This window comes from Ornithorhynchus anatinus, chromosome 3 (genome assembly GCF_004115215.2).
Source record: "Ornithorhynchus anatinus isolate Pmale09 chromosome 3, mOrnAna1.pri.v4, whole genome shotgun sequence".
Lineage (NCBI taxonomy): Eukaryota > Metazoa > Chordata > Mammalia > Monotremata > Ornithorhynchidae > Ornithorhynchus > Ornithorhynchus anatinus.
The window spans coordinates 613,452-636,547 of record NC_041730.1 but is presented as its reverse complement, the minus strand read 5'-3'; the positions used below and the strand labels follow the sequence as shown (position 1 = coordinate 636,547).

General features: G+C 56.4%; 2 protein-coding genes across 9 annotated transcripts in view; one reads left to right on the top strand and one right to left on the bottom strand.

The window, feature by feature from the left end:
* Window positions 1-15,883, top strand: part of RAD9A (RAD9 checkpoint clamp component A) — a 36,781-nt gene extending 20,898 nt beyond the window's left edge. The window contains exons 1-12 of one of the 7 annotated variants that reach the window (XM_029060473.2): window positions 7,893-7,934; window positions 9,107-9,170; window positions 11,884-11,954; window positions 12,061-12,189; window positions 12,637-12,751; window positions 13,089-13,188; window positions 13,274-13,380; window positions 13,475-13,584; window positions 14,430-14,494; window positions 14,593-14,715; window positions 15,413-15,593; window positions 15,702-15,883. In XM_029060473.2, the coding sequence (XP_028916306.1) occupies window positions 9,137-9,170; window positions 11,884-11,954; window positions 12,061-12,189; window positions 12,637-12,751; window positions 13,089-13,188; window positions 13,274-13,380; window positions 13,475-13,584; window positions 14,430-14,494; window positions 14,593-14,715; window positions 15,413-15,593; window positions 15,702-15,797 (1,131 nt within the window). In that variant the 5' untranslated portion in view covers window positions 7,893-7,934; window positions 9,107-9,136 and the 3' untranslated portion in view covers window positions 15,798-15,883. Of the gene's footprint in view, window positions 1-7,892; window positions 7,935-8,839; window positions 8,883-9,006; window positions 9,030-9,091; window positions 9,171-11,883; window positions 11,955-12,060; window positions 12,190-12,636; window positions 12,752-13,088; window positions 13,189-13,273; window positions 13,381-13,474; window positions 13,585-14,429; window positions 14,495-14,592; window positions 14,716-15,412; window positions 15,594-15,701 lie in introns of those variants that run through there. The other 6 variants (XM_029060475.2, XM_039911338.1, XM_029060472.2 and 3 more) reach the window with 6 other exon arrangements.
* A 171-nt stretch (window positions 15,884-16,054) lies between these two features.
* PPP1CA (protein phosphatase 1 catalytic subunit alpha) lies at window positions 16,055-20,595 on the bottom strand. Of its 2 annotated transcripts, XM_029060480.2 has the most exons (8): window positions 20,505-20,595; window positions 20,284-20,355; window positions 19,647-19,778; window positions 17,517-17,747; window positions 17,151-17,255; window positions 16,729-16,952; window positions 16,512-16,646; window positions 16,055-16,378 (listed from the first exon to the last, which is right to left on the bottom strand). In XM_029060480.2, exons 2-8 carry the CDS (start codon window positions 20,324-20,326, stop codon window positions 16,268-16,270), a joined length of 981 nt encoding a protein of 326 aa, XP_028916313.1. In that variant the 5' UTR covers window positions 20,327-20,355; window positions 20,505-20,595; the 3' UTR covers window positions 16,055-16,267. The 2 variants fall into 2 exon arrangements, with proteins under 2 accessions (XP_028916313.1, XP_028916312.1); XM_029060479.2 differs by lacking the exons at window positions 20,284-20,355; window positions 20,505-20,595 and adding an exon at window positions 20,001-20,107.
* Window positions 20,596-23,096: the final 2,501 nt, after the last annotated feature.

Genomic DNA, 23,096 nt, shown 5'->3' with positions numbered 1-23,096 from the left:
GGTGTAATGGAAAAGGCAGGGATCTGAGAGTCAGAGGACCTGGATTCTAAAAAATACCATCATTACTAGAGAAACAGCATGGTGTAGTGGATAGAGCCCAGGCCTGGGAGTCAGAAGGGCACGGGTTCTAATCCCGGCTCTGCCGCTTGTCTGCTGTGTGACCATGGACAAGGCACTTCACTTCTCTGGGCCTCAGTTACTTCATCTATAAAATAGGGATTTCAGACTGTGAGCCCCATGTAAGACAGGGACTATGTCTAACTGATTACCTTGTATCTACCCCAGCGCTTAGAACAGTGCCTGGCACATAGTAAGCGCTTAACAAGTGCCATCATTATTTATTCATTTAATTGTAGCTCCACCCTTTACCTGCTGTGTGACCTTAGGCAAATCAGTTCATTCCTCTGTGCCTCAGTTCCCTCACCTTTAAAATGGGGATGAGGACTATGAGCCCCATGTGGGACAGGGACTGTGTCCAATCTGATTAGCTTGGATCCATTCAATCGTCTTTATTGAACGCTTACTGTGTGCAGAGCACTGGACTAAGCTCTTGGAAAGTACAATTCAGCAACAAAGAGAGACAATCTCTGCCCACACCGGTACCTGCTCCAGTGTTTAGTACAGTGCCTGGCATATAGTAAGTGCTTAGCAAATAGCATTTAAAAAAAAAAGAAGCAGGGATTTGGAGGGCAGAAGACGCCAGAGTGAGCTGGAAGGAGGTGAACCAGGCCTGGAGCTCTAGCGTCAAAACGTTCATGGGCTTCCCGGGTTGAGAGAAGTTTGGCCCTGTGGAAAGCGTGTGGGCCTGGAAATCAGGGGCCTGGGTTCTCATTCTGCTGCACCTGCTGTGTGACCTTGAGCAAGTCACTTCACACCTCTGTGCCCCAGTTCCCTCATCTGTAAAATGAGGATTCAATCCCTGTTCTCCTTCCTACTTAGACTGTGAGCCCTCTGTGGGACCCAATTATCTGGTATCTACCTCAGTGATTAGTACGATGCTTGGCACAGAGTAAGCACTTACCAAATACCACAGTTATTATTATTATTAGAGCTCAGGGCCCTGAAGTCAGCCAGTCAATCAGTTAATAGTATTTATTGAGTGGTTAATGTGTGCAGAGCATTGTTTCTAAGTACTTGGGAGGGTACGTTACAACAGAAGCGTTCCCTGCCCACAACGAGTTTGCAGCCTCCAGGAGGATCCAGACATTAATATAAATTAATACATTATAGATATTTACATAAGTGCTGTAGGGCTGGGAGGGGGGATGAATAAAGGGAGCAAGTCAGGGCGATGCAGAAGGGAGTGGGAGAGGAGGGAAGGAGGGTTTAGTCAGGGAAGACCTCTTGGAGGAGATGGGCCTTCAGTAAGGCTTTGAAGAAGGAGAGAGTCATTGTCTGTCAGATATGAGGAGGGAGGGCATTCCAGGCCAGAGGCAGTATGTGAGCGAGAGGTCGGAGGCGGGATGGACAAGATCTCTAGATTGTAAGCTCTCTGTGGGCAGAGAATGTTTCTGTATATTGTACTCTCCCAAGCGCTTAGTACAGTACTCTGCATTCTTTCATTCATTCGATCGTATTTATTGAGTACTTATTGGGTGCAGAGCACTGTACTGATCACTTAGGAGAGGACAATATAGCAATAAACAGACATGTTCCCTGCCCACTACGAGCTTACAGTCTAGAGGGGGAGATAGACATTAATATCAAGAAATAAATGATGGTATGGACAGAAGTGCTGTGGGGCTGGGAGAGGGGAGGGATAAAGGGAGCAAGTCAAGACAACGCAGAAGGGAGCGGGAGAAAAGGAAAGGAGGGTTTAGTCAGGGAAGGCCTCTTGGAGGAGATGGGCCTTCAGTAAGACTTTGAAGAGGGTAAGGGTAATTGTCAGATATGCGGATAGTAAGCGCTCAATAAATACTATTGAATGAATGAATTCCAGGCCAGAGGGAAGGCATGGGAGAGGGGTCCCATTGTGGGCAGAGATTGTCTCACTTTATTGCTGAATTGTACTTTCCAGGCACTTAGTACAGTGCTCTGCACACAGTAAGTGCTCAATAAATACAATTGAATGAATGAGATGGACGAGATCAAGGTAGAGTGAGAAGGTTGATGTTAGAGGAGTGAAGTGTGTGGGCTGGGTTGTAGTAGGAGAGTTGTGAGGTGAGGTAGGAGGAGGCAAGGGGATGGAGAGTTTTGAAGCCAATACTGAGTAGTTTTTGTTCGACGTGGAGGTGGACGGCAACAACTAGAGGCTCTTGAGGAGCTGAGAAACACGGCCTGGCGTTTTTGTAGAAAAATGATCCTGGCAGTGGAATGAAGTATGGACTGAAGTGGGGAGAGACGGGAGGCATGGAGGTCAGCAAGGAGATTGATACAGTAAGTGCTCAATAAATATGATTACCCGACTGATTGAGATGGAGGTAAAACAAAATGGTTGGGGTTGGTATATATATATATAATTCTGTTTATTTATATTGATGCCTGTTTACTTGTATTGATGTCTGTCTCTCCCCTTCTAGGCTGTGAGCCCACTGTGGGCAGGGATTGTCTCTCTTTTTTTGTTGTATTGTACTTTCCAAGCGCTTAGTACAGTGCTCTGCACACAATAAGCACTCAATAAATGTGATTGAATGAATATTAAAGGTGCAAAAAGCCAGAGTTGAACCGCCAAGGTTGAACCATAGGGCTCTGGGGGTTGGTTGGTTGGGTTGGAGGCTCCTCAATCCTAAATTTGTTGTGTGCAGAGAACATGTCTTCCAACTCTGCTATCTTGTGGGTTCAAATCCCGGCTCTGCCACTTGTCAGCGTTGTGACTTTGGGCAAGTCACTTAACTTCTCTGTGCCTCAGTTACCTCATCTGTAAAATGAGGGTGAAGACTGTGAGCCCCACATGGGACAACATGATGACCTTGTATCCCCCTTAGCGCTTAGAAAAGTGCTTGGCACATAGTAAGTGCTGAACCAATACTATCATCATTATTGTGATTATTATTATTCTCCTGAGTGCTTAGTACAGTGGTCTGCACATAGCCTCACAGCACTTACGTATATATCTGTAATTTTATTTATTTGTATTGATGTTTGTTTCCCCCACTCTGAACTCCACTGCTTAGTACAGTGCTCTATACACAGTAAGTGCTTGATAAATATGATTGAAGGAATGACTGTAAGCTCGCTGTGGGCAGGGAATGTCACTGTCCCAAGAGCTTATGGCATAGTGGATAGAGCACAGGCCTGGGAGTCAGAAAGTCATGTGTTCTAATCCTGGCTCTGCCATCGGTCTGCTAGGTGACCCTGGTCAAGTCATTTCACTTCCTTTGGGCCTCAGTTCCCTCATCTGTAAAATGGCGATTGAGACTGTGAGCCCCACAGGGAACAGAGACTCTGTCCAACCTGATTTGCTTGTATCCACCCCAGCGCTTAGTACCCTGCCTGGCACATAGTAAGTGCTTAACAAATACCATAATTTTGAAAAACAGCATGGTGTAGTGGATAGACCATTGGTCTGGGAGTCAGAAGGTCATGGGTTCTAATCCCAGCTCTGCCACTTGTCTGCTGTGTGACCTTGGGCAAGTCATATCACTTCTCTGGGCTTCAGTTCCCTCATCTGTAAAATGGGGATTGAGACTGCAAACCCCACGTGGGACAACCTGATTACCTTGTATCTACCCCAGCGCCTAGAGTAGTGCCAGGCACATAGTAAGTCTTTAATGCTTGGCATTTAGTAAGTGCTTAACATATAACATCATTATTATATTTCTCTGGGCATCCATTCCCTCCTCCGTAAAATGAGGATTGAGACCGTGAGTCCCACTTGGGACAGGGACCGTGTCCAACCCGATCTGCTTGTTTCCACCCCAATGCTTAGTACAGTGCCTGGAACGTAGTTAAGCGCTTAGCAACTACCATAATTATTATTATTATTGCTCTGCACACAGTATGCACCTAATCAATACGACTGAATGACTATTGCTCTGCACGCAGCACGCAGTCAATATGATTGAATAACTATTATTCTGCGCTCAGTAAGCGCTCAATGAATGCGATCGATAACTATTGCTCTGTGCACAGTAAGCGCTCAGTCAATATGATTGAATGGCCATTGTTCTGCGCTCAGTAGGCGCTCAATCAATGTGGTTGAATGGCTATTGCTCTGCACTCAATAAGCGCTCAATCAATACAATTGAATGGCTATTGCTCTGCGCACTGTAAGTGCTCAGTCAATACGATTGAATGACTATTGCTCTGCGCTCAGTAAGCGCCCAATCAGTTCAATTGATTGACTATTGCTCCGCGCTCTGTAAGCACTCAATCAATACAATTGAATGACTATTGCTCTGCGCTTAGTAAGTACCCAATCAATACGATTGAATAACTATTGCTCTGCGCACAGTAAGCACCCATTCAATACGATTGAATAACTATTGCTCTGCGCTCAGTAAGCGCTCAATCAATACAATTGAATGCCTTTTGCTCTGTGCATAGTAAGCGCCCAATCAACACGATAGAATGGCTATCGCTCTGCGCTCAGTAAGTGCTCAATCAATATGCTTGAAAGACTGTTGCTCAACGCTCAGTAACCGTTCCATCAGTACCACTGAATGACTGTTGCTTGGCATACAGTAAGCCCTCCATCAATACGATTGAATGACTATTGCTCTGCGCTTAGTAAACGCTCCATCAATACGATTAAATGACTATTGCTCTGCACACAGTCAGCGCTCAATCAATACAATTGAATGGCTATTGCTCTGCTTACAGTAAGCGCCCGATCAATAGGCTTGAATGGCTATTGCTCTGCGCTCAGTAAGCGCTCGGTGCATACGATTGAATGAATGAATGAGTGAGTGGGTGACTGGATGGCTGAATGACTAGGCCTGTTTGATTGACGGGTGAGCGGGGGGCGGCGGGTGTCTCCCCCTGCTGGCGGCGGCGGGCAGCGCCCTGGGCCCCGGCGGGCGGCGAGGCGGGGTTGGGGGTTGGGGGTTGGGGGGCGGCGGGGCGGGCGAGGATCAGCCGGACCCCTCTGGGGGCGGGGGGTCGGAAGATGCCCACCAACCATCTTCTTGCTGGCTCTTCTGGGAGTCAGAATAATAATGTTCATATTTGTTAAGAGCTTACTACGTACTGGCCACTGTGTGCAGAGCAATAGTTATTCAATCGTATTGATTGAGCCCTTACTTATCCTATATATACACACATATACATATATATACACAAATATATACATATATACCCTATATATATGTATGTGTGTGTATGTATATACGTGTGTGTATATGTATATATATGTATACATATGTGTGTGTGTATATATGTATATGTATGTGTATATATATGTGTGTGTGTGTGTATATATGTATATGTATGTGTATATATGTACACACACATATATACAAATATAGCCTCTGTGTGTGTGTGTGTGTATATCCTATATATATATATTCTTATAGGAGAAGCAGCGAGGCTCAGTGGAAAGAGCCCGGGCTTGGGAGTCAGAGGTCGTAGGTTCTAATCCCCTCTCCGTCACTTGTCAGCTGCGTGACTTTGGCCAAGTCACTTCACCGCTCTGTGCCTCAGTTGCCTCATCTGGAAAATGGGGATTAAAAGTAAATAAATAAAATGGTGGCATTTGTTAAGCGCTTACTATGCGCAACGCACTGTTCTAAGCGCTGGGGGATACAAGGTGATCAGGTTGTCCCACTTGGGGGGCGGGGGGTCACAGTTTTAATCCTCCTTTTACAGATGAAGTAACTGAGGCCCAGAGAAATACAGTGACTTGCTCAAAGTCACAGAGCTGGCAAGCGGCAGAGCAGGGATTAGAGCCCACGACCTCTGACTCCCAAGACCATGCTCTTTCCACGGAGCCACGCTGCTTCTCAGTGAATGAATAGCAAGCGCTTAACAAATACCATTAGTATTAGTAGTAGTATTCATAATAATAATGATGACTATGGTATTTGTTAAGCACTTGCTATGTACCAGGCACTGTATTAAGTGCTGTGAACTCTCCCTTTCCCTCGGCCCCTCCTCTCCTCCCCATTCCCCCTCTTCCCACCCTCTGCTCTTCCCCCTTCCCCTCCCCACAGCACTTGTGCATGTTTGTATATATTATTCATTACCAGTGGTTGCCTATCAACCTCCGCTCCAAACAAAAACTCCTCACTCTAGACTTCGAGGCTCTCCATCACCTTGCCCCTTCCTACCTCTCCTCCCTTCTCTCTTTCTCCCGCCCACCCCGCACGCTCCGCTCCTCTGCCGCCCACCTCCTCGCCGTCCCTCGGTCTCGCCCGTCCCGCCGTCGACCCCCGGGCCGCGTCCTCCCGCGGTCCCGGAACGCCCTCCCTCCTCGCCTCCACCAAACTCATTCTCTTCCCCTCTTCAAAACCCTACTTAAAACTCACCTCCTCCGAGAGGCCTTCCCAGACTGAGCTCCCCTTCTCCCTCTGCTCCCTCGACCACCCCCCCTTTACCTCTCCGCAGCTAAACCCTCTTTTCCCCCTTTCCCTCTGCTCCTTCACCTCTCCCTTCCCATCCCCACAGCACTGTACTCGTCCGCTCAACTGTATATATTTCCATTACCCTATTTATTTTGTTAATGAATTGTACATCGCCTCGATTCTATTTAGTCGCCATTGTTTTTACGAGATGTTCTTCCCCTCGACTCTATTTATTGCCATCGTTCTCGTCTGTCCGTCTCCCCCAATCAGACCGTAAACCCGTCAAACGGCAGGGACTGTCTCTATCTGTTGCTGATTTGTTCATTCCAAACGCTTAGTACAGTGCTCCGCACATAGTAAGCGCTTAATAAATACTATTGAATGAATAATGATGTGCCTATATCTCTGATTCTATTTATCTATTTTGATGGTACTGATGCCTGACTACTTGTTTAATCTCCCCCGTTTAGACCGTGAGCCCATTATAGGGCAGGGATTGTCTCTCTGTTGCCCAATTGTACATTCAAAGTGCTTAGTCCAGCGCTCTGCACAGTAAGCACTCAATAAATCGGACTGAATGAAGGAATGGATACACAGAAATCAGGTTGGACACAGTCTCCGTCCTGCTTTGGGGCTCCCAGTCCTCATCTCCATTTTACAGGTGAGGGAACTCCGCTGTCTCCCGACCCTCCTCTGCCATCCCGGCCCCGTTGGGCTCTATCCAGAGAAGCAGTGTGGCTTAGCGGAAAGAGCCCGGGCTTGGGAGTCAGAGGTCATGGGTTCGAATCCCGGCTCTGCCGCTTGTCAGCTGTGTGACTGTGGGAAAGTCACTTCACTTCTCTGGGCCTCAGTGACCTCCTCTGTCAAATGGGGATGAAGACTATGAACCTCACGTGGGACAACCTGATTACCCTGTATCTACGAACAGTGCTCTTCATTCATTCAATAGTATTTATTGAGCGCTTACTACGTGCAGAGCACTGAATTAAGCAGTTGGAATGTATAAATCAGTAACAGAGACAGTCCCTGCCCTTTGACGGGCTTACAGTCTAATCGGGGGGAGACGGACAGACAAGAACAATAGCAATAAAGAGAATCAAGGAGATGAACATCTCATTAAAACAATTATTATCCCGGCCCTCCTCCTCCTCCTTGCGGGCCTCGCTTTCCCTTCCTGCCCGGGCCCGAGTCGGGGCCGCTGGGGGCGGGGGAGTGGGAGGAGCCCGCCCGGAGCCTCTCCCCTGTCACGTGACGGGGGCAGGGGGAGAGCCCCGCGGCTGCTGTCACGTGCCGGGGGAGCCGGCGGCCGCGGTCACGTGACAAGGGCAGAGGCGCGGCCCCTTCCCAGCGGCTGCTGTCACGTGCCGGGGGAGCGGGCGGCCGCTGTCACGTGCCGGGGGCCGGAGAGCGGCCCCCTCCCCCGCGGGTGTTGTCACGTGCCGGGGGCGCGGAGGGCGGGGCCGGAGAGAGGGCGGGAACGGGCCTGGCGGGCCGGTGAGTCCGTCCTCGGGGGGCCACGAGGGAACCCGCCCCGGACCCCCCCCCCCGGACCCCCAACCCGGCCGGGCTCCCCCCCCGCCCCTTCACCCCAGCCAGGCCCCTCCCTGTGCCCATTCCCGTGCCCCCATCCCCGTTACACCCTTCCTGGTGCCCCTTTGACCTGGCAGAGACTCCCCACCGTGCCCCTTCACCCCGGCCAGACCCCTCCCCGTGCCCCTTCACTTGGCACAGGCCCCCCTGTGCCCCCTCACCCCAGCCAGGCCCCTCCCTGTGCCCATCCCTGTGCCCCCTCACTCCAATCAGGTCCCTCCCTGTGCCCATCCTGTGCCCCCTCACCCCAGTCAGACCCCTCCTCGTACCCCTTCACCCTGGCTGAGTCCTTCCCCGTGCCCCCTCACCCCCATCAGGCCCCTCCTCGTGTCCCCTCACCCCAGCCAGTCTCCTCCCTGTGCCCCCTCACTCCAATCAGGTCCTTCTCTGTGCCCATTCCCGTGCCCCCTCACCCTGGTCAGGCCCCTCTTCCTGCCCCTCACCCCTACTAAGCCCATCCCTGTGCCCCCTCACCCTGCCTCTCCTTCCAGACTGTAACCTGCTTCTGGGCAGGGAACGGGACCATCAGCTGTGTTATTCTGCCCTCTCATTCTTATATTCATTTGTTTTTATTGAGCGCTCACGGTGTGCACAGCACTGTAACAGTAAAAGCAATAATAATGATGGTATATGTTAAGCACTTACTGTGTGCCAGGCACTGTTCTAAGTGCTGGGGTAGATACAAGAGAATAGAGTTGGACATGGTTCCTGTCCCACATAGGGCTCACAGTCTTAATCCCCATTTTACAGATGAAGAAACGGAGGCACAGAGAAACTAAGTGACTTGCTCAAGATCACACGGCAGACCAGTGGCAGAGCCAGGATTAGAACCCATGACCTTCTGATGCCCAGGTCCGTGCTTTATCCACTAGGCCATGCTGCTACTCAACGCTTGGGAGAATACACTATAATGTAAAAAGATACATTCCCTACCCACCATGAGCTTACAGTCTGGAGTTTTACAGTCTCCCAAGTGCTTAGCACAGTGCTCTGCACACCGTAAGTGCTCAATAAATACCACTGATTGATTGTCCCCTCACGCTGACTGGACCCCCACACAGTGTTCCCTTATACAGGTGCTGAGCCGAGCCCAGGTCGGAGGCAGCATGAAGTGTGTCGTCAACGGGGGCAACGTCAAAGGTGAGTAGCGGGTGGGGAGGGGGTGTGGGCTGGACCCAGGCCCAGGTGTGGAGACTAACGGGGGGGGGGGGGGGGGGGGGGGGGGGGGAGGAGGAGGGGAAGGGGAAGCGGAAAGAGCCCGGGCTTGGGATCAGAGGTCATGGGTTCTAATCCCCACCCTGCCACTTGACAGCTGGGTGACTTTGGTCAAGTCACTTCACTTCTCTGGGCCTCAGTGACCTCATCTGGAAAATGGGGATGAAGACTGTGAGCCCCACGAGGGACAACCTGCTCACCTTATATCCCCCCCGGCACTTAGTGCTCTGCACAGAGTAAGCGCTTAACAAATGCCATTGTAATAATAATATGGGTGGCACCCTGCCCGGTCTCCCTGCTGGGCTGGGCTGCCTCTCCCCAAGAGGACGGTCCAGAGCACAGAAGCCTGAGTTGGGAGCTTCCTCTAGAGGTCAACTGAGGTCACCTGAGGCAGTCCCCTGCCTCCAGGCAGGTGACTAACCTCCCCTTTGTGGGAGGAGGGGTCCCCGGTGTTTGAAGCCTCATCCCTCCAGCGAACGAATCTCCCGACAGCCTGGAAGTTCATCCTCACAGCTGACCTCAGCATCTCCGGCTGTGCCTAAAAGTGATTTCTTAATGTCGCCAACCCACGGGAACACAGCCCGTCTAGTCAGCAGCCTCCGCTCAAGTCTCACCTCGAGAGCAGGAGGCCGTGCTCAGTTTCCCCCTCGGCTTTCACTTCTCCTGGGTCAACCCAGTGCATAGGACTCTGGGATGGGGGCCTGTAGTGTATTAAGTGTTTACTCTGTACCAAGCACTGTGCTAAGTGCTGGGGTAAATATACAGTCATATATACGGCTCAATCCCTGCTATTTATTGAGTGCTTACTGAGTGCAGAGCACTGTACTAAGCGCTTGGGAGAGAGCACTGCAACAGAGTTGGAAGACGTGTTTCCTGCCTGTTAGGAGCTAACGGTCTAGAGAAGACAGGTCTCCTGTCCCACATGGAGCTCACAGTCTAAGACGAAGGGAGGATGGGTATTGAATCCCTATTTCACAGATGAGAAAACTGGGGCTCAGAAAATCAGCATGCCCTAATGGATAGAGCATGGGCCGGGGAGTCAAAAGGTCATGGATTCTAATCCTGCCTCTGCCAGTTGTCTACTGTGTGACCTTGGGCATGAAAACTTAACTTTTCTGTGCTTCAGTTCCCTCAGCTGTAAAATGGCGACTAAGACTGTGAGACCCGTGTGGGGCAGGACCATGTTCAATCCCACTTATCTTCCAGCTACCCCAGTGCCTAGCACATAGTAAGCGCTTAACAAATACTATCATTGTTATTATTATTATTATTATTAGTCCAAGGGATTTATTGAACGTTTGCTATGAGCATAACACTCTCGAGAGAGTATAAAACATTTGAGACAAGGAGCATGGCCTAGTGGATAGAGCATGGTCCTGAAAGTCAGAAGAACCTGGGTTCTAATCTCGGCTCCACCAGTTATCTGCTGTATGACCTTGGGCAAGTCCCTTCACTTCTCTGTGCTTCAGTTACCTCATCTGTTAAATGAGGATTAAGACCGTGAGCAAACATGTGGGACAGGGAATGTGTCCAACCTGATTAACTTGTGTTAAACCTCAGCGCTTAATACAGTGCCCGGCACATAGTAGGCACTTAGCAAATACCAGATATATCAAAAAAAGAAGTTAACTTGCCCAAGGTCACAAAGCACAGAGTGGCAGAGTTGAGCTTGGTATCGATAATCATAACGATGGCCATAGTGCTATTTGTTGAACACATTCTCTGTGCCTTCCTCTGTACTAAATGCTGGGGTAGGTAGAAGCTAATCAGGTCGGACACAGTCCCTTTCCCACGTGGAGCTTACAGTCTGAAGAGGAGGGGCAGTGGGTATTGAATCACATTTTACAGATGAGGGAACTGAAGCACAGGGACGTTTGGTGATTTGGTCAAGGTCACACAGCAGGCGAGTGGTGGAACTGGGGTTAGGACCCAGGTCCTCTGACTTCCAGGCCGGTAAGCCTGTCATTGGGCAGGGATTGTCTCTATCTGTTGCCGAATTGTAAATGCCAAGCGCTTAGTACAGTGCTCTGCACATAGTAAGCGTTCAATAAATACTACTGAATGAATGGGCAGAGCGCTTCGCTAGGACGAGGTTGCTCTGGAAACCGGAATAAAATCCGGCATGGAAGCCTCTTTCCTCCCCAGCTCTGCCCTCTCCCCTATTTTCCAGTTGGAAGTCCAGCTGTTAGACTGGTGAACAGGCTGTGATTACCCCCCCCTTTTTTTTAATGGTACTTGTTAAGCTCTTACTATGTGCCAGGCACTGTTCTAAATGCTGGGGGTAGATACAAGATAATCAGGTTGGACAGAGTCCCTACGTGGGGCTCACAATCTTAATTCCCATTCTATAAATGAGAAACTGAGGCATAGAGAAGCGAAGTGACTTGCCCAAGGTCACACAGCAGACAACTGGCGGAGCTGGGATTAGAACCCAGGTCCTTCGGACTCCTGGGCCCGTGCTCTATCCACTAGGCTAAGCTGCTTCTCTATCCATATTGCTGTACCCCTGCAACCGCCCGGGAAGGGATCGGGTGGGGAGGCTGCACGGGGCACCAGTGAAAAGACTCTCGGGTGGGGTAGAGACCCTGGGGTGGGTGGGCCTGGGGGCGGCCCCTGAACCCCTCCGGTCTGTCCACAGTGCTGGGAAAAGCCATCCACTCCCTTTCCCGTGTGGGAGACGAGCTCTACTTTGAGCCCCTGGAGGATGGGGTAAGGTGGGGCCTTGGCGGTCAGTGCGTGGGGATCGTGGGTCCGTGGGGGGGAGGGTGGGCGTCGCATCTCCGGAGCCTGACTCTTCCTCCCTCCCCGCGTCCAGCTCTCCCTGCGGACGGTCAACTCCTCCCGCTCCGCCTATGCCTGCTTCCTCTTCGCTCCCCTCTTCTTCCAGCACTTCGAGGCGGGGGCTCCCGGGGCGCTGCCGCTGCGCTGCAAAGTCCTCATGAAGGTGGGTGGTCTCCCCGGTCTGCCTGACCTCTCCCCTCGTGCGTGCCATGTCCACCTCCCGGCCTGCGGTCTCAGCCTCCAGGCCCGCAGGGGGTCCGCGACCCACCACAGAAGCAGCGTGGCTCAGTGGAAAGAGCCCTGGCTTGGGAGTCAGAGGTCATGGGCTCAAATCCCGGCTCAGCCACTTGTCAGCTGGGTGACTTTGGGCAGGTCACTTTAACTTCTCTGTGCCTCAGTTACCCCCCCTGTAAGATGGGGATTTAGACTGTGAGCCCCACGTGGGACAACCTGATGACCTTGTATCTACCCCAGCGCTTAGGGCTTGGCACACAGTAAGTGCTTAACAAATATCATTTGGGGAGGGGGCCGAACCCCTAGCGGAAGTCTGCCCGGGCTGGGTCCCCCGGGCCTGTCCCAATGCCTCACCGCCCGTCCCTTTCCCCCCAAGTCTCTGCTGTCGGTTTTCCGCTCGCTGCCTGCGCTGGAGAAGACAGTGGAGCGGTGCTGCGTGTCACTGAGGCCCCAGCGCAGCTGTCTGGTCATCCAGCTACACTGCAAATACGGTGTGAGGGCGTCACTCCGGGCCGGGAGAGGTGGAGGGGCCGCTCGGGGTGATCCCCCGGCCGCAGTGCGCCTATGGTGTGGGTGGGCTGCTGGGGTGCACTGCACATTCGCTGCATGGGAGTCACCCTGGGGGTGGGGGCCGGTCCTCCAGTTGCACCGCACATTTGGTGCGTGGGGGCTGCCCCAGTTTGGGGGACTGGTTCTCCAGCTGCACTGCACCTACGATGGGTGGGGGTCGCCCGGTCCTCCAGCTGTGCCACACACGGTGGGTGGGACGGGGGGGGCAGTGACAGAGAGCGGGCCGGGCTGACGTCTTGGTTCACCCCTCCCCCCCAGGCATGACCCGGACCCACAACCTGTCCCTCCAGGAGTGTGAGTCGCTGCAGGCGGTGTTTGACCCAGCCCGCTGCCCGCACCTGCTGCGGGCCCCCGCCCGGTGAGAACTCCCCCTCCGCCCCAGGGCTCGGGGGCAGGGCGGGGGGCTCGGGGCCCGGACCCCGACTGAGGCCGTGCCCCTGCAGGGTCCTGGTCGACGCCATCCTGCCATTCCCCCTGACCCTGGCGGAGGTGACGCTGGGCGTGAGCCGTGGCCGCAGGGTGGTCTTCCGGAGTTTCGTGGAGGAGGCCGGTGAGGAGCTTGTTTTGGGGAGGGCGGGGGGCGGGGCGGAGCGTGGAGAAGGGGCTTCCGGCAGGGGCTGGGACCGAGTGGCCGTTGCCCCCAGACCCCACTAAGGCGATGGTGACGGAGATGAGCCTCGGGCAGGATGATTTCCAGCAGCTGCAGGTACAGGAAGACAGCACGGCCATCACCTTCTGCCTCAAGGAGTTCAGGGTAAGGCCATGCCCCTTCCTGCTGGGGCCCCGCACCTTCCCCTCCGGACCTCCGTCTGGGCCTGAGAGAGAAGCCAATGGCTGACCAGAGCATGATGTGGTGCTAGATAATAATAATAATGATATTTGTTAAGCGCTTATTTTGTGCAAAACAATGTTCTAAGCACTGGGGCAGATACAAGGTCATCAGGTTGTCCCACGTGGGGCTCGCGGTCTTCATCCCCATTTTATAGATGAGGTCACTGAGGCACAGAGAAGTGACGTGACTGGCCCAAAGTCACAGCTGCTAAGTGGCAGAGCGGGGATTAGAACCCACGACCTCTGACTCCCAAGCCCGGGCTCCTTCCACTAAGCCACGCTGCTTCTCCTAACTATGGTATCTGTTCCAAAGATTCCTGGCCGTCCACTCCAAGGTCCTCACCCTTCCACTGATCCGCTCTGCTGTCCCACTCCACCCCAGCTCGCCTCCTGTGCCTCTCTCAAGCCGAACTGAGCCCTGCTCTGGTCTCCCTCAGGAGCTCCCTCCTATCACATCAGCCACACCACCGTTCTCCCATCCTTAAAGCCCTTCTGAAATCACACCTCCTCTGGGGGGAGGCCTTCCGATTGATTTCTCGGCCTCCCGCACCGGGGCTACTTTAACTCTCTTTCTCATCGTTAGTGATGCTTGATTGCAGTGTATGGAGCCCCGTATTGAGCACTTGCGCATTAACGGGGAGAAGTCAGACAGGAGTGGACCCTAGCTTCTCGAGGGCGGGAATCTTGCCTTCCACCCGCCCCGACGGGCCTAGTTCAAGGCCGTGCACGCCGTAAGCGCTCAGTACATCCTATCGATTGGTCTTTCAGGGGCTCCTGAGTTTCGCCGAGTCATCGAACCTGCCCCTTAACATCCACTTTGATGCGCCCGGCAGGTACCTCCCGCCCCCTCCTCCCTCCCCTCCCCCAATCCAATCTTCCCCACCCCGGGGACGGGGGTCCCCCATCCAGCCCCGTCTCCCACTGCTCCCAGGCCGGCCATTTTCACCTTTGAGGACTCGCTGCTGGAAGGACACTTTGTTCTGGCCACGTTGTCCAATTCCCAACTCTGCTCCCAGGAGCCCCTCCTCCCTGCCGGCCACGACGCCCTTTCCAGGTGAGGCAAGACCCGACTTCCCCAGCCCCTCCCTCCTCCTCCTTCCCCCCCGGGGGGGCACCGCCCAACCGAGCAACCCTGCCGCCTGGCTGGACTCGGCATGGGTGGATGGGCCGCGGCAAAGTGACCGGCGGAGGCTCGAGCCCAGGGCGAGGGCCAGGCCCGTGGCTCAGCCCCTGGTTCAGCTGCCGGCCGAGGCAGGAGGTCAGGGCGAAGCCCAGCCCGGTGGTCAGCTGCCGGCTGAGGCCCGAGCCCGAGACGAGGGCTAGGTCGGTGGGTTACCTGCTAGCTGAGGGCTGAGGCCAGGGTGAGGCCCAGGTGGGTGGCTCAGCCCCCACTTCACCTGGCGGCCGAGACCTGAGCCCAGGACGGTGGCTCAGCTCCCAGCCAAGGCCTGAGCCCAAGCCAAGGGCCGGGTCGGGGGTCCAGCTGCCGGCCAAGAGCTGAGGCCCAGGGTGAGGGACGGAGGGAGGCGGTTCGGCCCTCGCTTCATCCGCCGGCCGAGGCGAGCCCCAGGGGAGGGGAAGGGCCAGGGCCAGGCCGGTGATCCGGTTGCCGGTGGTTCGGCTGCCGCCCGAGGCCCGAGCACAAGGCGAGAGCCGGGCGGGTGGCCCGGCCCCGGTTCAGCTGGCGGCCGAGGCCTGAGCCCGGGGCCAAGGCCGGGCCTCGGATTCAGCGTGCCTCCGCCCCAACTCAGGGATTGCCTCCCCGACGACTTTGCCAACGACGACATCGACTCCTTCATGGTCACCATGGAAACCAGCGCGTGCCCGGGGCTGATGACACCCCCGCCGGGCCCCCCAGTCAGCCCGCTCCCCCTCGAGGAGGAGGAGGAGGAGGAGCTGGAGCCTGTGCCTGGAACCCCTCCCCTGAAAAAGGCAAGCGGGGCGGGGGAGGTGGAACCGTCGGCAAAAGAGGTGCAAGATGAGTGGGGGCAGGGGAAGGAGTGCTCGCACTCAGGTCCGCCCTCCTCTCCCTTCCAACAGTTCCGCTCCCTCTTCTTCGGCTCGGTGCTGACCGGCCCCCAGCCCCACGGCGCCCCGAGCCGGGTGCTGGCCGAGGACAGCGACGGTGAAGGCTGAAGTGGCCGCCTGCCCCGAGACCCGTCCCCCACCTCTCCTCCCTCCCCACCCCCTGACTCTGTAAATAAACCGTATCAAGAGACCCAGCTGTTCCTGCCCTGGAGTGGCGGGCACCGGGGCAGGTTGGGAGGGAGAGGGGGCGTTCCCCAGTTCCTGCTCTCACTCATCCCTCCTACTTTGGCCATTGTGGGGTGGGGGACAGACCCAAGACCCTCCCCCACCCCTTCTTCCCTGAAGGAGCGGAGTGGAAGCTGCAGGGAGAATCCAGCGTTGATGTTTATTCAAAAAGACTAGAGGGCGAGGAGGCCGCTGCTCCCCCTTCTCCCCCCTCCCCCGAGTGCTCCGCGATCCCGGCCTCAGTGCTCACCCCCGACAACTCCGTGCCTACTGCCTGTGCCCACTTCCAACCTCCCCCCGCGACCCCCGCAAGCCCCTGTGTCCCGAGCTGGGGTCGGGGGAGGAAGGTGGGGCTACTTTTTGGCTTTGGCAGAGTTGCGGGGCGGGGTGATGGGGCGGCCCCCGGGAGTCAGGCCGCTGAACTGGCCGTACTTCCCCTTGTTCTTGTCGGCTGGTTTGAGGATCTGGCAGGGGGAGGAGGGGGCGTCAGAGGGGGTGCTCCCGTCTCTGCCAGCTTCCCCCATCCCCTCAGGCCCCGAACACATCCACACCGACTCCACCCTTCCCCCCCTCCCCCCCCCGCCCCCCGCGCCCTACCTGGAAGGAGCACATGAGCGTCTCGTCCACGCTCATCATGGCACCCGCATTGTCGAACTCGCCACAGTAGTTCGGGGCCGAGAAGAGCGTCACCAGCTGCCTCTTGGCAAAGAACTCGTAGCCGTCTTCCACCACCTGGGCCGGGGAACGACCCACCATCAGCCCCGCCGGCCCCGGCCCCGATCCCCCCTCGCCCACCCCCGGCCGCCCCCCGCACCTGGTGTGCACGGCAGATGAGGTCCAAGTCGTGCTTGTGCAGGAACTTGGCCACGACCTCAGCGCCGAAGGTGAAGGAGACACCGCGGTCGTTCTCGCCCCAGCCCTGCACGTCCTTGTCCGGGTCGGACCACAGCAGGTCGCAGAGCAGGCCCTGGTCCGGGACGTCCGTGGGCCGCATGATGCGCCGGATCTGCTCCATCGACTGCAGGTCCGGGGACAGCCCTGGCAACGGGATGGGCAGCGGGGCGGGGGGGATGGACAGAGCGGTCATGTCGGATCCCCCTCCCCCCGCCCCTCCCTGCAGGTGACGGCCATCATCCCACCCCGTGGCAGAAGTCAGGGATTGGGACCCGAGCCCGGGGCAGGGCACATCACACGCGTGCGCCGGGAGACGCGGACACGGACGCAGCCAGGACTCACCCCCATGGCAGCAGAAGATCTTCTCGTCTACGATGGCCGCGATGGGAAGGCAGTTGAAGCAGTCGGTGAAGGTTTTCCAGAGCTTGATGTTGTAACGTCGTTTGCCTGGTGTGCGGGCCGCGCCAAGGCAACGGGTGAGGGGGGAGGGCGGGATGTCCCAGTCTCTCCCACCGGGAATTTAGTTTGGGAGCAGCCCCCCGTTCCCCGACGGGAGGATCCGTGGGGAGCAGAGTTGCCGTCTCTCTCCCGGGGCCCCCCGTTTGGTCCCAGCGTGCTCAGAGAGGGGGAGGGAGGGAAGCACGGCCTTGGGTTCTAATCCCGGCTCCGGCCCGGGCTCCCTTCTGGGGAGGGGTGGGCCCCACTCACACTCGTCATAGAAGCCGTAGATGCGGTTGATGCTGGCGCACTCGTGGTTGCCCCGCAGCAGGAAGAAGTTCTCCGGGTACTTGATCTTGTAGGCCAGGAGCAGGCAGATGGTCTCCAGCGACTGCTTGCCCCGGTCCACGTAGTCTCCCAGGAAGAGGTAGTTGCTTTCGGGAGGGAAGCCCCCGTACTCAAAGAGCCGCAGCAGGTCGTAGTACTGGCCGTGGATATCGCCTGCCGGGGAGGGACGGGGAGGGTCGGGCGGTGGGGGAGGCGGAGGGTCCGGGCCGAGCCGAGCGGGGGCCCGGGGCTGTACGCGCGCCGTGGGCAGCGAACGCGTCTACCAAATCTCCGCTATCTTGCGCTCGCCGGAGCACTTAGTGCAGCTCTCGGCGCACAGTACTCGCTCACTAATGAGGACGGTATTTGGTAGGCGCTACGTGCCAAGCACTGTTCTAAGCGCTGGGAAGCAGCACGGCGTAGTGGATAGAGCCCGGGCCTGGGAGTCAGAAGGTTGTGGTGTTTAACCTCGATTAGTCTGTGAGCCCGTCACTGGGCAGGGATTGTCTCTGTTGCCGAATTGTCCATTCCAAGTGCTTAGCACAGTGCTCTGCATATAGTAAGCGCTCAATAAATACTATTGAATGAATAATGCCGACTCTGCCGCTTGTCTGCCGTGTGGCCTTGGGCAAGTCGCTTCACTTCCCTGTACCTCAGTGACCTCCTATGTAAAATGGGGGTGAAGACCACGAGCCCATGTGGGACAGGGACTGTGTCTGACCCCATTTGCTGGTATCCACCCCAGCGCTTAGTACAGTGTCCGGCATATAGTAAGCGCTTAACCAATACCACGGGGCCTAGTGGAAAGAGCCCGGGCTTGGGAATCAGAGGACGTGGGTTCTAATCCCGGCTCTGCCACTTGTCTGCTGTGTGACCTTGGGCAAGACTCTTCACTTATCTGGGCCTCGGTTCCCTCATCTGGAAAATGGGGATGAAGACTGTGAGCCCCACGTGGAGCAACCTGATTACCCCGTAACTACCGCAGTGCTTAGAACAGTGTGAACCCGTTGCGGTTAGGGATCGTCTCTATCTGTTGCCAAACTGTACTTCCCAATCGCTTAGTGCAGTGGCCTGCGCACGATAAGCGCTCAATAATAACGATGGCACTTGTTAAGCGCTTACTAAGGGCCGAGCGCTGTTCTGAGAACTTACGACTGCATGACTGGCACATAGTAAGCGCTTAAAGAGAAGCGGCCTGGCTCCGTGGCAAGAGCCCGGGCTTGGGAGCCGTGAGTTCAAACCCCCGGCTCCGCCGCTTGTCGGCTGGATGACTTCGGGCGAGCCATTTCACTTCTCTGGGCCTCATCTGTCAAATGGGCGTGGCGGCTGTGAGCCCCACACGGGCCAACCTGATCACCCCGTAGGCTCCCCGGCGCTAAGGACGGTTCTCTTGTACGTAGTAAGCGCTTAACAAAATGCCGTCATGACTGTTATTGTCGAATGCTACCATTACTATTAACAGTGATTCATTCAATGGTATTTATTAATAATAATAACGATGGCATTCGTTAAGCGCTTACTATGTGTCAAGCACTGTTCTAAGCGCTGGGAGGCGGGGTACAAGGTGATCAGGTGATCACGCGGGGCTCACCGTCTTAATCCCCATTCGAATAATAATAATGATGGCATTTGTTAAGCGCTTACTATGTGCCAAGCACTGTTCTAAGTGCTGGGGGCGGGGGGGGGACACACACAAGGTCATCAGGTTGTCCCACCTGGGGCTTGCAGGCTTCATCCCCCTTTGAATAATAATAACGATGGCATTCGTTAAGCGCTTACTATGTGCCAAGCACTGTTCTAAGCGCGCGGCGGGGGGGGGGGGGGGGGGAATACGAGGTGATCAGGTCTTCATCCCCGTCTTCATCCCCCTTTTCCAGATGAGGTGACTGAGGCCCAGAGGAGCGAAGCGGCTGGCCCCCAGCCGCCCGGCCGACAAGCGGCGGGGACTCGAACCCACGACCTCCGCCTCCCGAGGCCGGGCTCTTTCCACGGAGCCGCGCCGCTTCCCTATTTACTGAGCGCGGCCTACGTGCTGAGCGCCAGGGATAACGGGGGAAGGAGAGGGGGGCTCACCGCAGATCTTGAGGGGGGCCTCCAGTTCCAGCAGGATGGGCTGGCTCAGGAAGATCTCCCGGGATTTGAGGCACAGGCCCCGGATCTCGTTCTCCGTCAGCTGCACATTCTTGCCCGGGCGGGAGCCTTGTACTGCGGGAGGGAAGGACCGGCCCGGTCGGGGACCCCCCCCCCCCCGACCCCTGACCTCTGACCCCCGACCCCCCGGGCCCGCACCGAGCCCGGGGGGGAGGGGAGCTGCCGGGTTTCCCCCCAACTTCGAAGCCACTTCCGGTTTGGGCGGCGCCCCTCTCCCCCCCCCCGGCCCGGGCGCCGGGTCCGACCGGGACCGGGGGCGCCGGGCCGGGCCGGTACCTTCCAGGAGGCGTCCGATGATGGAGTCGAGGTTGAGCTTCTCGCTGTCGGCCATGGCGGCCCCCGCAGCTGCGGCCCCGCGCCCTCCGCTCCCTCCGCCCTCCCGGGCCCGCCCCTCGCCGCAGCGCCCCCCGCCGGCCCGGAGGGGGAAGGCAGGCCCCGCCCCGCCCCGCCCCGCCCCTCCCAGGACCGGCCGCCGCCCTCCCTCGGCCCGGGACCCCCAGGACCGGCCGCCGCCCTCCCTCGGCCCGGGACCCCCGACACCGGCCCAGGGCGGGGATACCCGCTGCGGGGAGCGGCGGCGCCCGCCGTTCCGGGGTCACCATCGCCGGGGAGCAGCCGAGCGGAAACGACCCTGCGGGCGGCCGAAGGGGCTCAGTGAAACCAGAGCTGACGTCCCACCCCGACCCCCACTCCCCTTTTCCCGCCTCTCCCCATTGCGGGGAGGGGGATGCCGGGCTCCTCCCGGCCGAATGCCCCCCCGCCCCGGGGCCGGGGAGCTACCTCCTTCTGCCCCCCCAGGGCCGACGGCAAACCGGGGCGCCGGGGGGGGGGAGGCGGAGGCCCCGGGACTCGTTGGGCGACCCCTCCTTGGCCTCCCCGACCGTTTGCTACTCGCGGAGCGGGGGCAGCCAATGAGGCGCCGGGATTGCCGGACGTCACTCGGTGCCGGGCAGAAGTGAGCGGCCGCTCCGGGGCCTGGGCCGTTGGGGGGCTCGAGGGCAACGGGCTGAGCGCGGGCTGGGGCGGGGAGGGGGGAGGCCGCCATCACGGACAGGCTCTCTGAGCCAGACACTCAGTTACAGGGAGGCAGAGACTCTGAGACTGAGCTACAGAGACACCCTGAGGCAGAGACAGAGCTAGAGAGACACTCTGAGGCAGACACTGAGTTACAGGGAGACTGAGGCAGAGACTCAGCTAGGGAGAGACTCTGAGGCAGAGCTAGAGAGACACTCTAAGGCAGAGACAGCTAGAGAGACACTCTGAGCCAGAGACTGAGTTACAGGGAGACTCTGAGGCTGAGCTAGAGAGACACTCTGAGGCAGAGACAGAGCTAGAGAGACACTCTGAGCCAGAGACTGAGTTACAGGGAGACTGAGGCAGAGACTCTGAGGCTGAGCTACAGAGACACTCTGAGGCAGAGACTGAGTTACAGGGAGACTCTGAGGCTGAGCTACAGAGACACTCTGAGGCAGAGACAGAGCTAGAGAGACACTCTGAGCCAGAGACTGAGTTACAGGGAGACTGAGGCAGAGACTCTGAGGCTGAGCTACAGAGACACTCTGAGGCAGAGACAGAGCTAGAGAGACACTCTGAGCCAGAGACTCAGCTAGGGAGAGACTGAGGCAGAGCTAGAGAGACACTCTAAGGCAGAGACAGAGCTAGAGAGACACTCTGAGCCAGAGACTGAGTTACAGGGAGACTGAGGCAGAGACAGCTACAGAGACACTCTGAGGCAGAGACTGAACTAGAGAGACACTATGAGGCAGAGGACTGAGCTACAGAGACACTCTGAGGCAGAGACCTAGTTAGAGGGAGACTGAGGCAGAGACTCAGCTAGGGACACACTCTGAGACAGAGAGTGAGCTACAGAAACACTCTGAGGCAGAGACTCAGCTAGGGGGAGATTCTGAGGCAGAGATAGAGCTAGAGAGACACTCTGAGCCAGAGACTGAACTAAAGGGAGACTCTGAGGCAAAGTCTGAGCTAGAGACACTCTGAGGCTGAAACAGAGCTTGGGAGACACTCTGAGGCAGAGACTGAGCTAGAGAGACACTCTGAGGCAGAGACTGAGCTAGAGAGACACTCTGAGGCAGAGACTGAGCTAGAGAGACACTCTGAGGCAGAGAATGAACTAAAGGGAGACTCTGAGGCAGAGTCTGAGCTAGAGAGACACTCTGAGGTGGAGACAGAGCTAGAGAGACACTTTGAGGCAGAGACAGAGCTCAGGAGACACTCTGAGGCGGAGACAGAGCTGGAGAGACACTCTGAAGCAGAGGCAGAGCTGGAGAGACACTCTGAAGCAGAGACAGAGCTGGAGAGACACTCTGAAGCAGAGACTGAGCTAGAGAGACACTCTGAGACAGAGACAGAACTAGAGACACACTCTGAGGTAGAGACAGAGCTTCTGAGGCAGAGACAGAGCTCGGGAGACACTCTGAGGCAGAGACTGAGCTAGAGAGACACTCTCAGGGAGAGAATGAGCTAGAGAGACACTCTGAGGCAGAGACTGAACTAAAGGGAGACTCAGAGGCAGAGTCTGAGCTAGAGAGACACTCTGAGGCAGAGACACAGCTCAGGAGACACTCTGAGGCAGAGAATGAGTTAGGGAGACATGCTCAGGGAGAGACAGAGCTAGAGAGACACTCTGAGGCAGAGACTGAGCTAGAGAGACACTCTCAGGGAGAGAATGAGCAAGAGAGACACTGAGGCCGAGACAGAGCTGGAGAGACACTCTAATAATAATATTGGTATTTGTTAAGTGCTTACTATGTGCTGAGCACTGTTCTAAGTGCTGGGGCAGACACAGGAGAATCAGCTTGTCCCACGTGGGGCTCACAGTCTTAATCCCCATTTTACAGATGAGGTAACTAAGGCACCGAGAAGTGAAGTGACTTGCCCAGAGTCACACAGCTGACAAGTGGCCAAGCTGGGATTCGAACCCATGACCTCTGACTCCAAAGCCCCTGCTCTTTCCACTGAGCCACGCTGCTTCTCTGAGATAGAGACAGAGCTCGGGAGACACTCTGAAGGAGACACCGAGCTGAAGAGACATTCTGCCGCAGATTGTCCCTCTAGGTCTGACTCGGCCTCAGGGTGTCTCTCAAGCTCTGTCTTTCCTTCAGAGCCTCCCTCTAGCTCAGTCTCTGCCTCAAAGACAGAGCTAGAGAGACATTGAGGCAGAGACAGAGCTAGAGAGACACTCTGAGGCAGAGACTGAGCTAGAGAGACACAGGCAGAGACTGAGATAGAGACTCTGAGGCAGAGATTGAGCTAGGGAGAAACTGAGGCAGCGACAGAGCTAGAGGGAGACTGAGGGAGAGAATGAGCTAGAGAAGCAGCGTGGCTCAGTGGAAAGGGCACGGGATTGGGAGT

Coding starts and splice junctions, on each gene's coding strand:
- PPP1CA (XM_029060479.2), bottom strand. CDS start 20,055: ATGGCCGACAGCGAGAAGCTCAACCTCGACTCCATCATCGGACGCCTC. Junction 19,779..20,000: donor CATCGGACGCCTCCTGGAAG/GTACCGGCCCGG, acceptor TCCCTCCCGCAG/TACAAGGCTCCCGCCCGGGC. Junction 17,748..19,646: donor GGCCCCCCTCAAGATCTGCG/GTGAGCCCCCCT, acceptor CCTCCCCGGCAG/GCGATATCCACGGCCAGTAC.